Raw genomic sequence first — 13,377 nt, 5'->3', positions numbered from 1 at the left:
GCGTTTCCCAAGGAGTTTGTCGAAGTTTCCGGTTCATTTCCTGAGGAGTTCATCGAACACGTTTGTCGAAGATCCCAGTTCATTTCCTGAGGAGTTCGTCCAAGTTGCTGGTTTGTTTCCTGAGGAGTTCATCGGACATCTTCCTCGAAGATGACAGTTTGCTGACTGCCCTACAGAATTCGGACTCGTGCATACCCACGGTTGCGTGAGTCACTTTTATAAACTTTATAGTCATAGATATCTCTCATTGATTCTGTTTCTCTAGAGAACCCTAACTAATACACCTCTTAACTCACTTCCTACTTTCTTCTTACTTAAGGGGTAGAAAAGATGCATAATTTTCCTACTGGCCCTAAAAACTACACTGATAACCATTTTGTTATATCACTATAGTCTTGATCAGTGTGATTCCACATTTTAAAGATCAAGGCCTCCAAATGAGAGCAACTGCTCCTGTGTCCTAATAATATCAATTATTGGTGGTGGTATTGGTGGGAGCAGTAGCAAAAAAGGTAATAATATAAAAAATCTAGCTTATGAGGGGTCACAATGTGATTGGGAAAGCTATGCAGCTCACACTCCCCTTTGTCCAGTGTATGGATGGATGAGTAGAAAACCGGGGGCAAAAAAAAAAAAAAAGCACCTAGTGATCTTTTTTACTTTAAAAAAAAAAAAAAAAAGTAATAATAATAGCAGTTATCATCTTACTACTTATTATGTCCAGATGTACTTAATATTCAACACCCATTATCTCATTTAAGTTATTACCAATATTCCCCCCTTTATATGAAGAAATTCAGATATGAAAACATTGGAAGCCTGTACAGCTAGAAAATGGCAAAGCAGGAGCTTGAATCTGTATATTCAATTAAAAACTAGATATGTGTCTGTGGTGTGTATATGTATACACTTATATACATACACACTCATACATTTATTTAAAAACTGGGTCCTCAAGAGACACAGTGAAGACATTTCTGGTTTCAGAGGATTAAGATAGGGTACATTTTCAAAATTTGACTCAGAATTTATTCATTCATTCCACAACTATTTATTGAATGCCTGCCACACACCAGGATACAATGGTGGACTACTCAAAGTCCCTGCCATCATGGAACTTACATTCTAGGGGAAAAACACACAACAAATAAGTAAACAAATGAGGTCATATATAATTTTAGGTAGTGATAAGTGATGAGGAAAAAAACAAAATGGGGTAAAGAGTGATTGACAGACTAGATGGAGGATGGAGCTGTATAGAGTAAACATGGATGGCCTCTTGGGGAAGTCACATTTGAGCAGAGATCTGGATAAAATTAGGAAGTCGTCCATGCAAAGATCTGGCGGACAGATGGCTCCAGACAGAAACCAGCAGGATCAAAGGCTGAGGGAAACAGGAGGCCAGCACCGCTGGGGAGTAAGAAGGGCAAAAGGGTCAGAGACAGATCAGACAAGCCAGATCGGACAGAGCCTTTTAGGTAGTAGAGAAGAATTTCAATTTTTATTCCAAGTAGAAAGCAACATTGCATGCTAGCATTCCCAGTGTTCAGAAGTAATCTCCAATCAGGCATGGAGCAGAGCTTGTTTTAGAAAAAATCACTGTAAGTGTATGACTATACATAAGATACCTGTCTTTGTTTTAAGGCTGTACTGAATACCAGAAAGGCAAAATATCAAGAGCAGAGATTGACTATATGGAAATCTAGATCCCAGATACATTTGTTTGGCACCCTCTACTTACATAAATCCTTCAGTGAGGGAAAGGATTCCTGAGGGAAGGGGTGCCTGGTTGTTTGTGGCTTTTTATTTTTTATACTGCAGCATATATGCTTCAGGAAATGTAAGCCTGTCTTTTAAACTAAATATAAAGCAAAAGCCTTAGATTAAACACGAAGACAATTATGCTTGCAGCACATTCATTAAATTCAAAAATAACACTAGCTGTAGCACAGACGCTTATATTCTGAAAAACGGTAATATTCAAAGTGACTTTGATTAAACAGAAATAAGTAAAAAAATAGGCAAAAGTACAGTGGGGAAAAAAGGCCAACTGGCATACTGAAGAGCAAAATGAAAATATATAGACATAAGGTAAAAAGAAACCATAAAGCAAAAGTATGCCAGTTTAGGGTAGGAGCTGAGAACCAACATGACTTTTTATTTTTTTATTTTTTTTTTATTTTTTTTATCATCATTTTATTGAGATATATTCACATACCACGCAGTCATACAAAACAAATTGTACTTTCGATTGTTTACAGTACCATTACATAGTTGTACATTCATCACCTAAATCAATCCCTGACACCTTCATTAGCACACACACAAAAATAACAAGAATAATAATTAGAGTGAAAAAGAGCAATTGAAGTAAAAAAGAACACTGGGTACCTTTGTCCAACATGACTTTTTAAAATATTATTTTGATACTAGAAGATATCAATAACAGCAATAGAAGATTAAATAATTGAATAGTAATTCTTTCCTCATTCACACAGTACTGAGTATATTCTCAGAATGGCAAATATAATCTTGTGTTCTATATTTTAAGAAAGCAATCTGGAAATTGGAAAAAGTTCAGGAAAGAACAGCTGAAATATTTAAATTAAAGGTAAGTAAAGTTTGCTGTCTTTTACTTTCTTATACTTAGTATATCATCATACATTCAAGTCCTATGTTAATTTTAATATTCTTTGAAACATGAAAATAATTGGTGAGAATTCAGCTGTTAAGGTACTTACAGGAAATAGTGGGGGTGGTTTCAATACGACATCAGGTAACTTCTCACCTCTGGTAAATCCAACTGCCTCTATGTTAAAGGTGTAAGCAGCACGCCCTCTTCCTTTATTCCCAGCCATCAGAACTGGTTACACCAGAAAAGCGGCAAATTCTGAAAGGTGTCATAATTATTAAGATTTATTGGAGCATATAAAAAATGAAAGTAACATTTTAGAACAAATTCTAAAACTCTAACCCTTAAGTAGCAAGATCAGTTTAAAATATTTCTGAAAATCTTGTGAAGAAATAAAACACATCTTAACTGATTCCTTAACCATTCACATGCAGTCATGTTTCGCAGGTGAGATGAGGTCTCTACCAACTCATCCCAGGTGCTGGGTGGAGGTCGGCACTGGTTCTCCTTGGTGGTGCAACATGACCACCCGGCAGCCAGTGGGTACAATTCTCCCTGTCTCTCAGGGGTTGGCAACAGCACATATAAAAAGTTTGGACAAGGTTGGCTAATGAAGTGAGCAGGTAGCCTTGCTTTTTCACATCAACTTGAAGACTGTCATTAGTCAATCGTATTTTAAATATCTAAATGACTTATTTATCCCAGAATTTGCACATTAAAAAGGATCCCAGTGATCTAGTCCAATGTCTTCCTTTTAGAAGTGGGATCAATAAAGACCTCTGAAGATGTCTAGCCAAGGGGGAAAAAAGTTCAAGCAAAACAGTTGAAATACTGAATCAGATGTTCAGCATCTTTCTACCTTGAAATGGGGTTTCCTCTTTGCTCTTTCTGTGAATTGCTCAGATAGGATGGCATGTGATTTGATATGATGGCTATGACACTGAAAAGATTTTTAAATATGATTGTGCATTGTACATTTTGTAAATGCATCCTTCCTTATTTGCCTCCATATTTGAAAGTTCTCCCTTCTTCATTACTGCTTGAACATTAAAACTTGATCTTACTGTTGTTACGTTTAATGCTGCCAATTTAAAATACAACTTGTTCCGGTTTGTTAATGCTGCTCTTATGCAAAATACCAGAAATGGATTGGCTTTTATAAAGGGGGTTACTTAGTTACAAAGATACAGTCTGAAGGCCTTGAAAATGTCCAAACGAAAGCATCAACACAAGTATACCTTCACCAAAGGAAGGTCAAAGGAAAACCTCTGTTAGCTGGGAAGTCATGTGGCTGGTGTCTGCTGATCTCAGGTTGTGTTCTAGCTCCACTCTCAGCTCCTATGCATTCTTCAAAGTCTCTCTCTTGAACAGGTGGAGTAACACCTCTATGGAAATTATCTGATCAAAGGTCTCACCCACAGTTGATTGAGTCACAGCTCCATGGACACACTCAATCAAAGGAGGTTGATTACAACCTAATCCACACTAATAACGTCTACCCCACAGACTGCATCAAAAACATGGTGTTTTGGGGGACATAATACATCCAAACTGGCAAACAACTCTTTCTATATCTTTTTTTTACTTTTTACAGAAATTTTCAATAATATACAAGAGTAAGAGCATAGAACAATAAACTTTTGTGTATCTACCACTCAGCTTCAACAATAAAATATGGCTTATCTTATTTTATCTATATTCTCTCATGCCCACCCCAGATTATTTTCAACTCTTAATAAGTATCTCTTATACAAGGAGAAAAGCTTTTTTAAAACAACAACAAAAACATACTCATAATTACTTCACCCCCCAAAATTTAACAATTCCTTAATACTATCTTATACATAATCACTGTTCGAATTTCCTCAGTTGTCACTTAAATGTCTTTTATGGTTGGTCTGTTCAAACCAGGATACAAAAAGTTCATACATGGCATTTGAGTGACATGTCTCTTAAAACTCTTTTAAACTGTAAAAGATCCCCTTTTTTCCCCCTTACCATTTATTTGTTGAAGAGACTAGGTCATTGTTCTGTACAATGCTTCTCAAAATTTGAGATACAGGAGATCACCTGGGAATCTTGTTAAAATGTAGATTCTGCTTCACTTAGTCTAGGGTGTGGCCTGAGATTCTGCATTCTAACAAGCTCTCAAAGGATACCAAACACGCTGGTTGGCAGACCCCACCTTCAGTAGCAAGGCTGTAAAATCTCCCATATCCTTGATTTGGCTGACTGCAGAATTAAGATGTGGTTTAACACATATTCTCTATATTTCCTATAAACAGGTAAACTAGAGACTTACCTAGATTTGTTTGATTATTTTGCAAGAATATTTAAAAGAAATGCTCTTCATTCTACTGCATCACATTGGAATATTCATGAAGTCTGGTTTTCTCTCTCTTGGTGAGTCAGGCTGGTCACTGGGTTCAGGTACTGCCAATCTGTTTCATCTATTATAAAGTTCCCCATCAGTTTTGCCTGATTTTAGCAGCCATTAATGATTATTGCTTAGATCCATTATTTCATCATGGATTGCAAGGTGATATACAGTTTTTTTTTCATTCTTTCTGGATTTATTAGCTGGAATTCTATCAAGAATCAATTTCCCTCATCCACTATTTTGCTACCCTGAAATACAGTTAATACAGGAAAGATACTCTTTTAATTATTATTAACCAAGCTCTTTCCATCTGTTAACACTAAGAGAGGAAAAATATCCAAATGGACTTGTTTCAACTGCTGAGTCACTGAAGCATACGCTGAGCCTATAGGTCTCCCAAGAATGAAAACTGCCGAGCAAAAGTGCTCATACCTTCACTCTAAGAAACTCACTGCAGGAACCCTGTAGGCATGGGCAAGACCAACTAGGCTGCATTCCAGTTCAGGAACTGCCACTAATTAAAGATTAAGAACAATTCTAGGTAGGATTTCCCAAACTTGCCTAATCATAAGTATTACCTCAAGGGGTCTAACCTACTGCATCAGAATCTTCAGAGGTGGGCCCTGGAAAGCAGTTTGAGAAATACCCTAAAAAAGAGACTAAGTAGATCAGTTACCGTTACTTGATGGAAATATCCATTGAGAAATATCAAACTCTGTTGACCCCCAAGCAATCTCTGGGTGTATAAATTAGTATCAATAGTGAATATACTTTTCTTGGCAGAAAAATCAACCCTAGATCTTGAGACACCGTAAATAATGACACAGCATTCTGGCCAAAAAATCCATCTCTTTTTAGTTTGGTTATCATGAGTCAGTTCCCTCACACCTGGGGGAGCTGGTGAGTTCATTTTCTTGACCTGCAAACCTGAGAGGTAGTCCTTGGACTCTGGTAACTGTATCATGGAAAAAATGGCTCACAAGTCAGGTCCAAGTATCATTCTTTGAAATCCATTAAGCTGCTTCAACCACTGCCTTGTTCCTTTTTCACCTTGCTCAACTTCTCGAATGAGGGTTTATACCAGCTTTTCCCATTTCCTCCTTTTTCAAATCTTTCTTAACTTCATCTAGCCTCATTTCATTCAGCCATTCATTTAACCAATATTGAGCATTCAGGTACTATACTAGGAGCCAGAGGGCATTGAACAAAACTAAGTCCCTGCTCTCTGGGCTTACATTTCAGCAGATGACAGAACATAAACAACAAATAAGTGTGCAGTAGAAAGTTATGTGCTCTGAAGAAAAACAGAGCATCATGAGTCCAGAGAACAAGGAAAGAGGATGGTGGTGGCTTTTTCACACAGGGTGGTCAGGGAAGGTCTTTCTGTAAAGGATAAATCTGAGCATGGTCCTGCAGAAGAGACCATGAGCCACAGGATGGAGGAGTAGGGTGGAGTTGGATACCAACAGGGGGATCAGCAAGTACAGAGGCCCAGAGGAAGCCAAAGGTGGAGTGTCTGATAACAGGGCACTAAGGGAGCTGGTGAGCTGCAAGGGGAAAGGCTGGCTGAGGACAGATCTGGTGGAGCCCTGTAAACTGCAGTAAGGGATTTGGCTTTTAGCTTACTGATGATAAGAAGCTACACCTACAAAGATGCTAAATGCAAGGCCACTGATAGTTCCCTAGTGGCAAAATTCATTGGCCTTTTCTCCTTGTGAATGCTCTAGGACTTCTGAAGCACATGGTTCATTACTGCCTCCTCCCTTTTGAAACCCTCTTCCCTAGGCTTTATTAAAAGTACATTTTCTAGTTGTTGAACTGTAATCCAGTAGCCCTGATCTTTGACGATGATTGTATAACAATATAGGAAAAAAACAAAAAGTCAGTTGCCTGTGTTTGTATGGATCTACTTCTAGATGCGTTGTTCTGTTCCACTGATCTATATGCCTACCTCTGACAATACTACACTGTCTTAATTAACCTACCTGTATTTAAGTCTTAAAATTGGGTACAGTGCAATACTAGTAGTCAATAAGACAGGGGGTGGGGGTGAGTGGGTAAGGGGTATGTGATGTGTGGGGTTTTCTTGTTTCTTTTTATTTCTTTTTCTAGAGTAATGCAAACGTTCTAAAAATGATCATGGTGATGAATGCACAACTATGTGATGATGCTGTGAACAAGTGATTGTATACTTTGGATGGATTGTATGGTTTGTGTGAATACATCTCAATAAAATTACATTTGAAAAAAAAAGGTATGTTTTCTAGGTTCTTCTGACACACTGACTACTTTTTCTCTACTTTCCTTATTAAACTCCCTAATGACGGATTTCCTCAACATTCAATCTTTGGTCTTCTGCTCTTTTTCCATCTTTGGAAAATGTACCTACTCTCAGGGTTTGATTACCTCTCCCAGATCATTAGCTGTAGCACTGACCTCTGTCTTGAGTTTCAGCCCATTTTCTTACTAAAGGAGTATTTTGATGTTGCTTTAAACTCAAAGTACTAAGATCATCTTTTCCCTCACTAGCTTGCCTTTCAAATATAATATCCCTATTTCTATCCATGGTGCATTATTTTCTCAGTTACCAATATTCGAAGATTTGGAGGAAGCCCCCGTATTGATTCCTCATTCTGTGCCACTCCTCCTATCCAATCAATCATTTGATTCTTCCGCCAAAATGTCCTTCCCTTTCCATTTCTTTTACCAGCTCAGTCCTTTCCACCTCACTCCTGATTAACTGCAATAGCCTTTTCATAGTATTCCTCACTTCTTCCTCTTTAATTCTTCCACATTATTCATCCTAAAGTATAGCTCTGTTCTTGCTACTCCTCTCTAGTATCTTGGCTAGAGAAATAAATCCAAACTCCCTATCCATGCATTCAGAGCCCATTAAGATGGTTTCAGCCTATGCTTCTGACTCACGCGTCTTAACTACCATTCTCCCAAATTCAACCTATTCCCCCTTCCTTTCTGCCCGGCTGCATCCCTTTTCAGTTTAAGATACAGCTTAAGTCCCTCAACATCCACAACACTTATTTCATCCCACCTTGCTGTTAAAATAAATGGATACACATTGCTACACTCCTGAATTACAGAAGAAATACAAGACAATGCCTGTTTTGGAAAACTGGCCTTTTCCAACAGGGATGTGTTTCACTTACGTTTTGTATTTGTGTTTGTTTCTTTGACTGTATTTACAGTAGAAATTATATATTTCTCACTATCTAGCACAGTGCTTTATATACAGCCATGGTTCCAAAATGAAGAAAAACTTCCCCATTCTTTTTTCTTTTGCATTGATTTAATGAGCAAATCTACCCACAGAGGTACAATTCACTCAGCCTTCTAATACGACTGTTTTTTTTAACTTTCTGAACTATAACGTTTGGGACCTTGCCTGTCCATGGGAATCATCAGGAGTGCTTTAAAAAATTCCCACACTTCACCCAGAACAACAAAATCATTATCACTGGGGGTAGGGTTTAGACAGTAGGACTTCTTAAAGCTTCAAGGAGATTACAATGTACAACATGAATTCAAAAAACCATGGCTCCAGACTAAATCTCCCATTTTACAGATGAGGAAAGTGAAGCCCAAAGAGTTTCACTGACTGCTTAAGGACACAAAGTTAATTTGTAACAAAGGCAAGACTGAGTTAAAACCTCAGGATACTTCTCCATTGTTCTTTCATCTACATTACACTATGTGAAGCACATTTCTAGGCTAGTTGAAAACATTCATAACCACATTAATCTTTTGTGGTAAGGTGAATTTGTAATGGCAAAATGGGCTGGACTTAAAAATGTTGTCAGCAGCATCACCACCCCACCCCCCTTTCTAGATGATTCCAGAAACACAAGCAAAATTGTTCTGAGATGGTTTTATAACAGATGTGGTTCAAGCATCCAAGTGCTGAAATGCAAAAGCCCATTCTAATCAACTATAATATCTACCACACCACTGGGGCTGAGCTAATCTCTGAAATTCCTCCTAGTTCTAGCATTTTATGAGTTGTGATTGTGGCTTAAATGTATTGTCCTCCATGACTAACACAGTTCTGTGCACATATTAGTTAGATGAATAAATGTGCAGATAAACAGATAGGCACATGCATGGAAGGTAGGGGAGCCTGGTGACAGTATTTTACAGGAAAAAAAATGCAGGTGACTTTCTTCTAACATATTCTCTCATAGAATATTGCAATTATATACTCAAAATTTCTACCCTTCTAATTCATTTTGCATCCAATCTGTAGATTATTATCCCTAAAATATTATTCATCAAACATTTATTGAGTGTACCTATGTGCCAACCATAGCACAAATACGAGGTAGAAAGCATAAGGCATCTATGCATCACATGTAACTATCATTCCCCAGGGCTCCAGCTCCAGTCTTACTTTCTTCTTACTACAGAAGAGTGATCTTCAAACATTTTTGCTTGACTAAGCCCAAAGGAATTTTGAAAAACTACTCTTGCACACACTGGTGAGGAAATATCTAGAACAATTCATCATAAGTGTAAGTTGCAAAGGAAGTCACTTTCAACATATTAAAATTATTGATATTTTTAAATAAAACTGTTGTATCACTCTTCTAAATGTACCTAGTAGAATCTAAATACAATAGTCCATTCTCCACTATCCATTTTAAAATACATGAATAAGTTTATTAGTGAGAAATTTTAATTCTTTTTCCTCTCAATTCTGTACTTCTAGTCTACCTCTCACAGAACTGTATCCTAATATATTACATTTTGCTGAAAATTTTTTGATTACCTGTCATATTTTGTTGCAACAAAAACATGTACACAAATTGAAATTAAGAAAATTTTAATTTCCTTTTAATAATTCAACACTCTAAGTTTTAAAGTTTTTCTAAATTATTATCACAACTATTAGAACACAACTAATGAAAAAACTATTAAATTTTGATCAATTATTACTAAACATAAAAAAGAAAAACTATCAAAAATTCATCCCTTGATTTGATTGATGGACCTCCTTAAAATTAGTTTATATATTACATTTTTATTTTTAAAATTAGTTCAGAATATATTTATTGCTAGAATGAACAGGTTTTAGTATGCATTGCTTTTTTATTTTTTGTAGATGTCAGTGCTGAGACTCGTATTCATATACATCAGGATATGGAGAAAGAAGATATCTTGATATAGCAATATCATTAGATTTTTGTACCTATATAGTCACATAATAATCTATTTTAAAAATTACTTTTAATGATCTATCAGCTGACAATTCAATCGAATCTTTCAAAAATTTTGTTGAAAGCCAAAAACTAGAAACCACCAAATTTGCAAAAGGATCCCTTCACCTTCTCAAAGACACCAACATATAGAACTTTCCCTTGCTTTGGCAACTGTGCATTGTTTATTCCCCAAGCAATGCACCAATTCAGGGTCAATGAGAAGATGACTTTCATTTATAAAATGGAAAAGGAAAACCGGGAAAGATAAGTTAGGAAAGGAAAACCAGCAAGATGTAGAACTCTAGCCTCTCAGGTAGGCAAATTTTGAAACGTGTAATTCCAGGAGTTCTGTCCCATAGTGGTGACTCCTACTCTAGAAACCCTTCCCTGTGAGTCCATCCACTTTGCTGGCTTTGGCTAACCTCTTTGGAGAATTCTCCAATCTTTAAATCCAACCTTGATCTCTTTCCTCTCTTAAGAACTCTATCTAGAGCACCTGCATATTTCTACCTGTATATCTGACAAGTATCTCAATTCAGTGTGTCCTAAACTGAACTTTCCAGCAAACCTGTTCTTCTATCTATATCTCCTTTCTTGATGAATCACACCTTAGTAGCCTGAATCAGAACCCTGATAGTTATCCGCGTCTCCTCTCTTTCTCTTTTGACCCTGTCATCTGATTGTAGAAGACTCTCAGGTCTGTGTCCTCTCTCACAAGTTCCCCTTATTTCTCTCATTTAGTTTACACCCTCACTATCTCTCATCTGAACTCTAAAACAGAAAACTTCCATGAACAGACTTTCAATCCACTTTTCAGTTGCCTTTCTAAAAAACAAATCTTGATGTGTTAATCTCCTCCTTAGCTAACACCCAAGAAAGATTTTGAATCTAACTTTCTGTCTCTAGCCCTCTACATCCCACACTCTAGCCACACTAGACTCTGCTGTGCAGTCTTGGATACAGTGTACCCTCTGGCTGGAGTGTCCTTTCTCCAACATCCACCTGAGGAAGCCGTAGCAATCTTTTAAGACTCCTTGCAAATGTCACTTCCTCTATAATCATTTCTAACACTCTGCACAGAAGTAGTCCTCTCCTGTCTCTGGGTTTCCCAAGTACTCCATGCTTGTAGGGCTAGTTTTAGAATTGTAATGTTAATTGTTTGGGTCTTGTTTGTCTCTCCAGTATGCCTCATCAATCATCCATTCATCAAGCATTTATTAAGCACCTTCTATGCGTCAGGACATATTCTATGTATTGGGAATACAGAAGTGAACAAAACAAAGTCTCTGCTCTCATGGAGTTGTAATCTAGTATGGAAAATGGAAAATAAATAAACATAAATTTATAGAAAATGTCAGGTAGTTTCAAGTCAAATGGAGAAAAAACAAAGCAGGGCACTAGAGTGCTACTGTGGAAAGGATGGTTGAAGAAGTCCTCTCTTATTCAGTAATATTTGAGCACACTAAAGAATGTGAGGGAGAGAGCCTTTCCCTGATGAAAGCAAGAGAGAACCATGCAGGGAACTAGGAAAGGATATCTAGGGAGGAAGCGTAATACAGGCAGAGGGATCTGTAAATGCACAGGACCTCCTTGAAAAAATATTCCTTTTTTTGCCGCATCACTAACCAGAGCCTGAACAAAAAACTACAATAAATACTGGGTGAATTAGTGCTGAAATTGTCGTCTAGTAAGGATATCATTCCTTTTCACCTCCACTGGCTCCCTTCTGCCCAGATGAAATATACCCAAACTACAGTAATCATTGTATTTCCCTGCTGAGAATATTCTAATAAACAGCAGTCTCAAATGCTATTCCTCAACAATACCTTCCACCTGTACTCTATTGCACCTAATTTCAACTCCTGTTTTCCATACCCTAAATAAGCTTTGGGTAGCAAATATTCGTGTACAGATATTATCTTCCTTCACATTCTTTAGAACTCAGACCATCTTTTTCTTACACAATTATGTTCTTCATTCAGCCTCTAGCTCAGCGACTTGCACATCAGAGTGCCCCCTAAATAGGGACTGGATAACCTCTAACCAGATTCGAAAAATCTTCAGAAAGGCCCCATCCCCACCAAATGCCTTAGGAATGTAGCAGAAGAGAGTATACCTCTGCTTCTATTAAGGTTTATTAGCAGTTGCCACAATAAGGGTTTTCATCATTATCTTTTATAATGCTGTCTCATGGGTTCCTTAATAATTTTTTCCTGGCTGAATGGGGAGGTAAGTCAAGTTCTCAAGAGAATTTTCTAAGCCTAAATGGCTGTTTCAATAGCTGCAGATAGGAGAAAGGGAGGCTGCAGGGACCGGGTGTTAATAGCAGAGGTGATTTATATGACTGGTGAGACCACACCCAGTTATTACCTACTTTTCCAGTCCTCAAAAGGTGCTAGCTGCCTTCACCTTTCCTTAGATGAGCATGTCTACCAACTTTCCTTGCTCTCTTCCAAGAGCGGACAAACTAACCAAAAATGGGGGCGAAGGGAGAAGAAGAAAAACAAAGAATTTTATTTTTTTGGAAAAGAAGAAAAACCTTATTAACAACTTCCCTCCCCACGATACGGGGTAAAATGCCAACAGTTAAAACAGATACTGAAGACTGTCCTTAGCTGCAAGTCTGCGGCAATGACTAGTACCTGAAGTATCACATAGTCATAGGATTCGGTAGATCTCCTACCATCAATAAGAGCAAAATAAATTGCCTTCTAAATCACCGCAAACGGTCCCAGGAATGGAGCAGGAGAAGAGGAGGTAAAGCTATCTCCCAACATTCCTCCTCCCAGAGGATCCTTAATCTCCAGCTGACTTCCCCCACCCACTCCATGTGCTCTTTATACTCCCCTGTAACCACCCTGTCCCCGCCCAAGGTCCCGGTTCCTTCCTCTGCTACCTGCTCATTTAAATCTCCAGGCTCCAGCGAATCCGTGCAGTCCAGATGCCGGCTGGCAAGGAAAGAGTGCGGACAGAGGGAGCCGGCGCTCGCAGCCGCGGGTTTTACCTCAAGAGAAAATCGCTCCGCCCTCCACGCGGCCCTAGGTCCGCGTTCAGAGCCCAGCCATCTAGCCCCGCCCAGCTCGCAACCAGGCCCCACCTCCTGGGCTAAAAGCTTTTTAGCCCTTGGCGGGCGCCGTAGCCCTCGTCCAACCCGC

At 38.2% G+C, this 13,377-nt stretch overlaps 1 protein-coding gene across 2 annotated transcripts in view; it reads right to left on the bottom strand.

Annotated features, from left to right (window-relative positions):
- POLR3G (RNA polymerase III subunit G) overlaps positions 1-13,252 on the bottom strand; it is a 41,443-nt gene extending 28,191 nt beyond the window's left edge. For both annotated transcript variants that reach the window (XM_037802173.1, XM_037802174.1), the window contains exons 1-2: positions 13,119-13,252; positions 2,742-2,890 (exon numbers count right to left, since the gene is read on the bottom strand). In XM_037802173.1, coding sequence (XP_037658101.1) covers positions 2,742-2,858 — 117 coding nt within the window. In that variant the 5' untranslated portion in view covers positions 2,859-2,890; positions 13,119-13,252. The remainder of the gene's footprint in view (positions 1-2,741; positions 2,891-13,118) is intronic.
- Positions 13,253-13,377: the final 125 nt, after the last annotated feature.

This window comes from Choloepus didactylus, chromosome 13 (genome assembly GCF_015220235.1).
Source record: "Choloepus didactylus isolate mChoDid1 chromosome 13, mChoDid1.pri, whole genome shotgun sequence".
NCBI lineage: Eukaryota > Metazoa > Chordata > Mammalia > Pilosa > Megalonychidae > Choloepus > Choloepus didactylus.
Note: the sequence above shows the minus strand (reverse complement) of the source record. Positions and strands in the feature narration are given on the sequence as shown.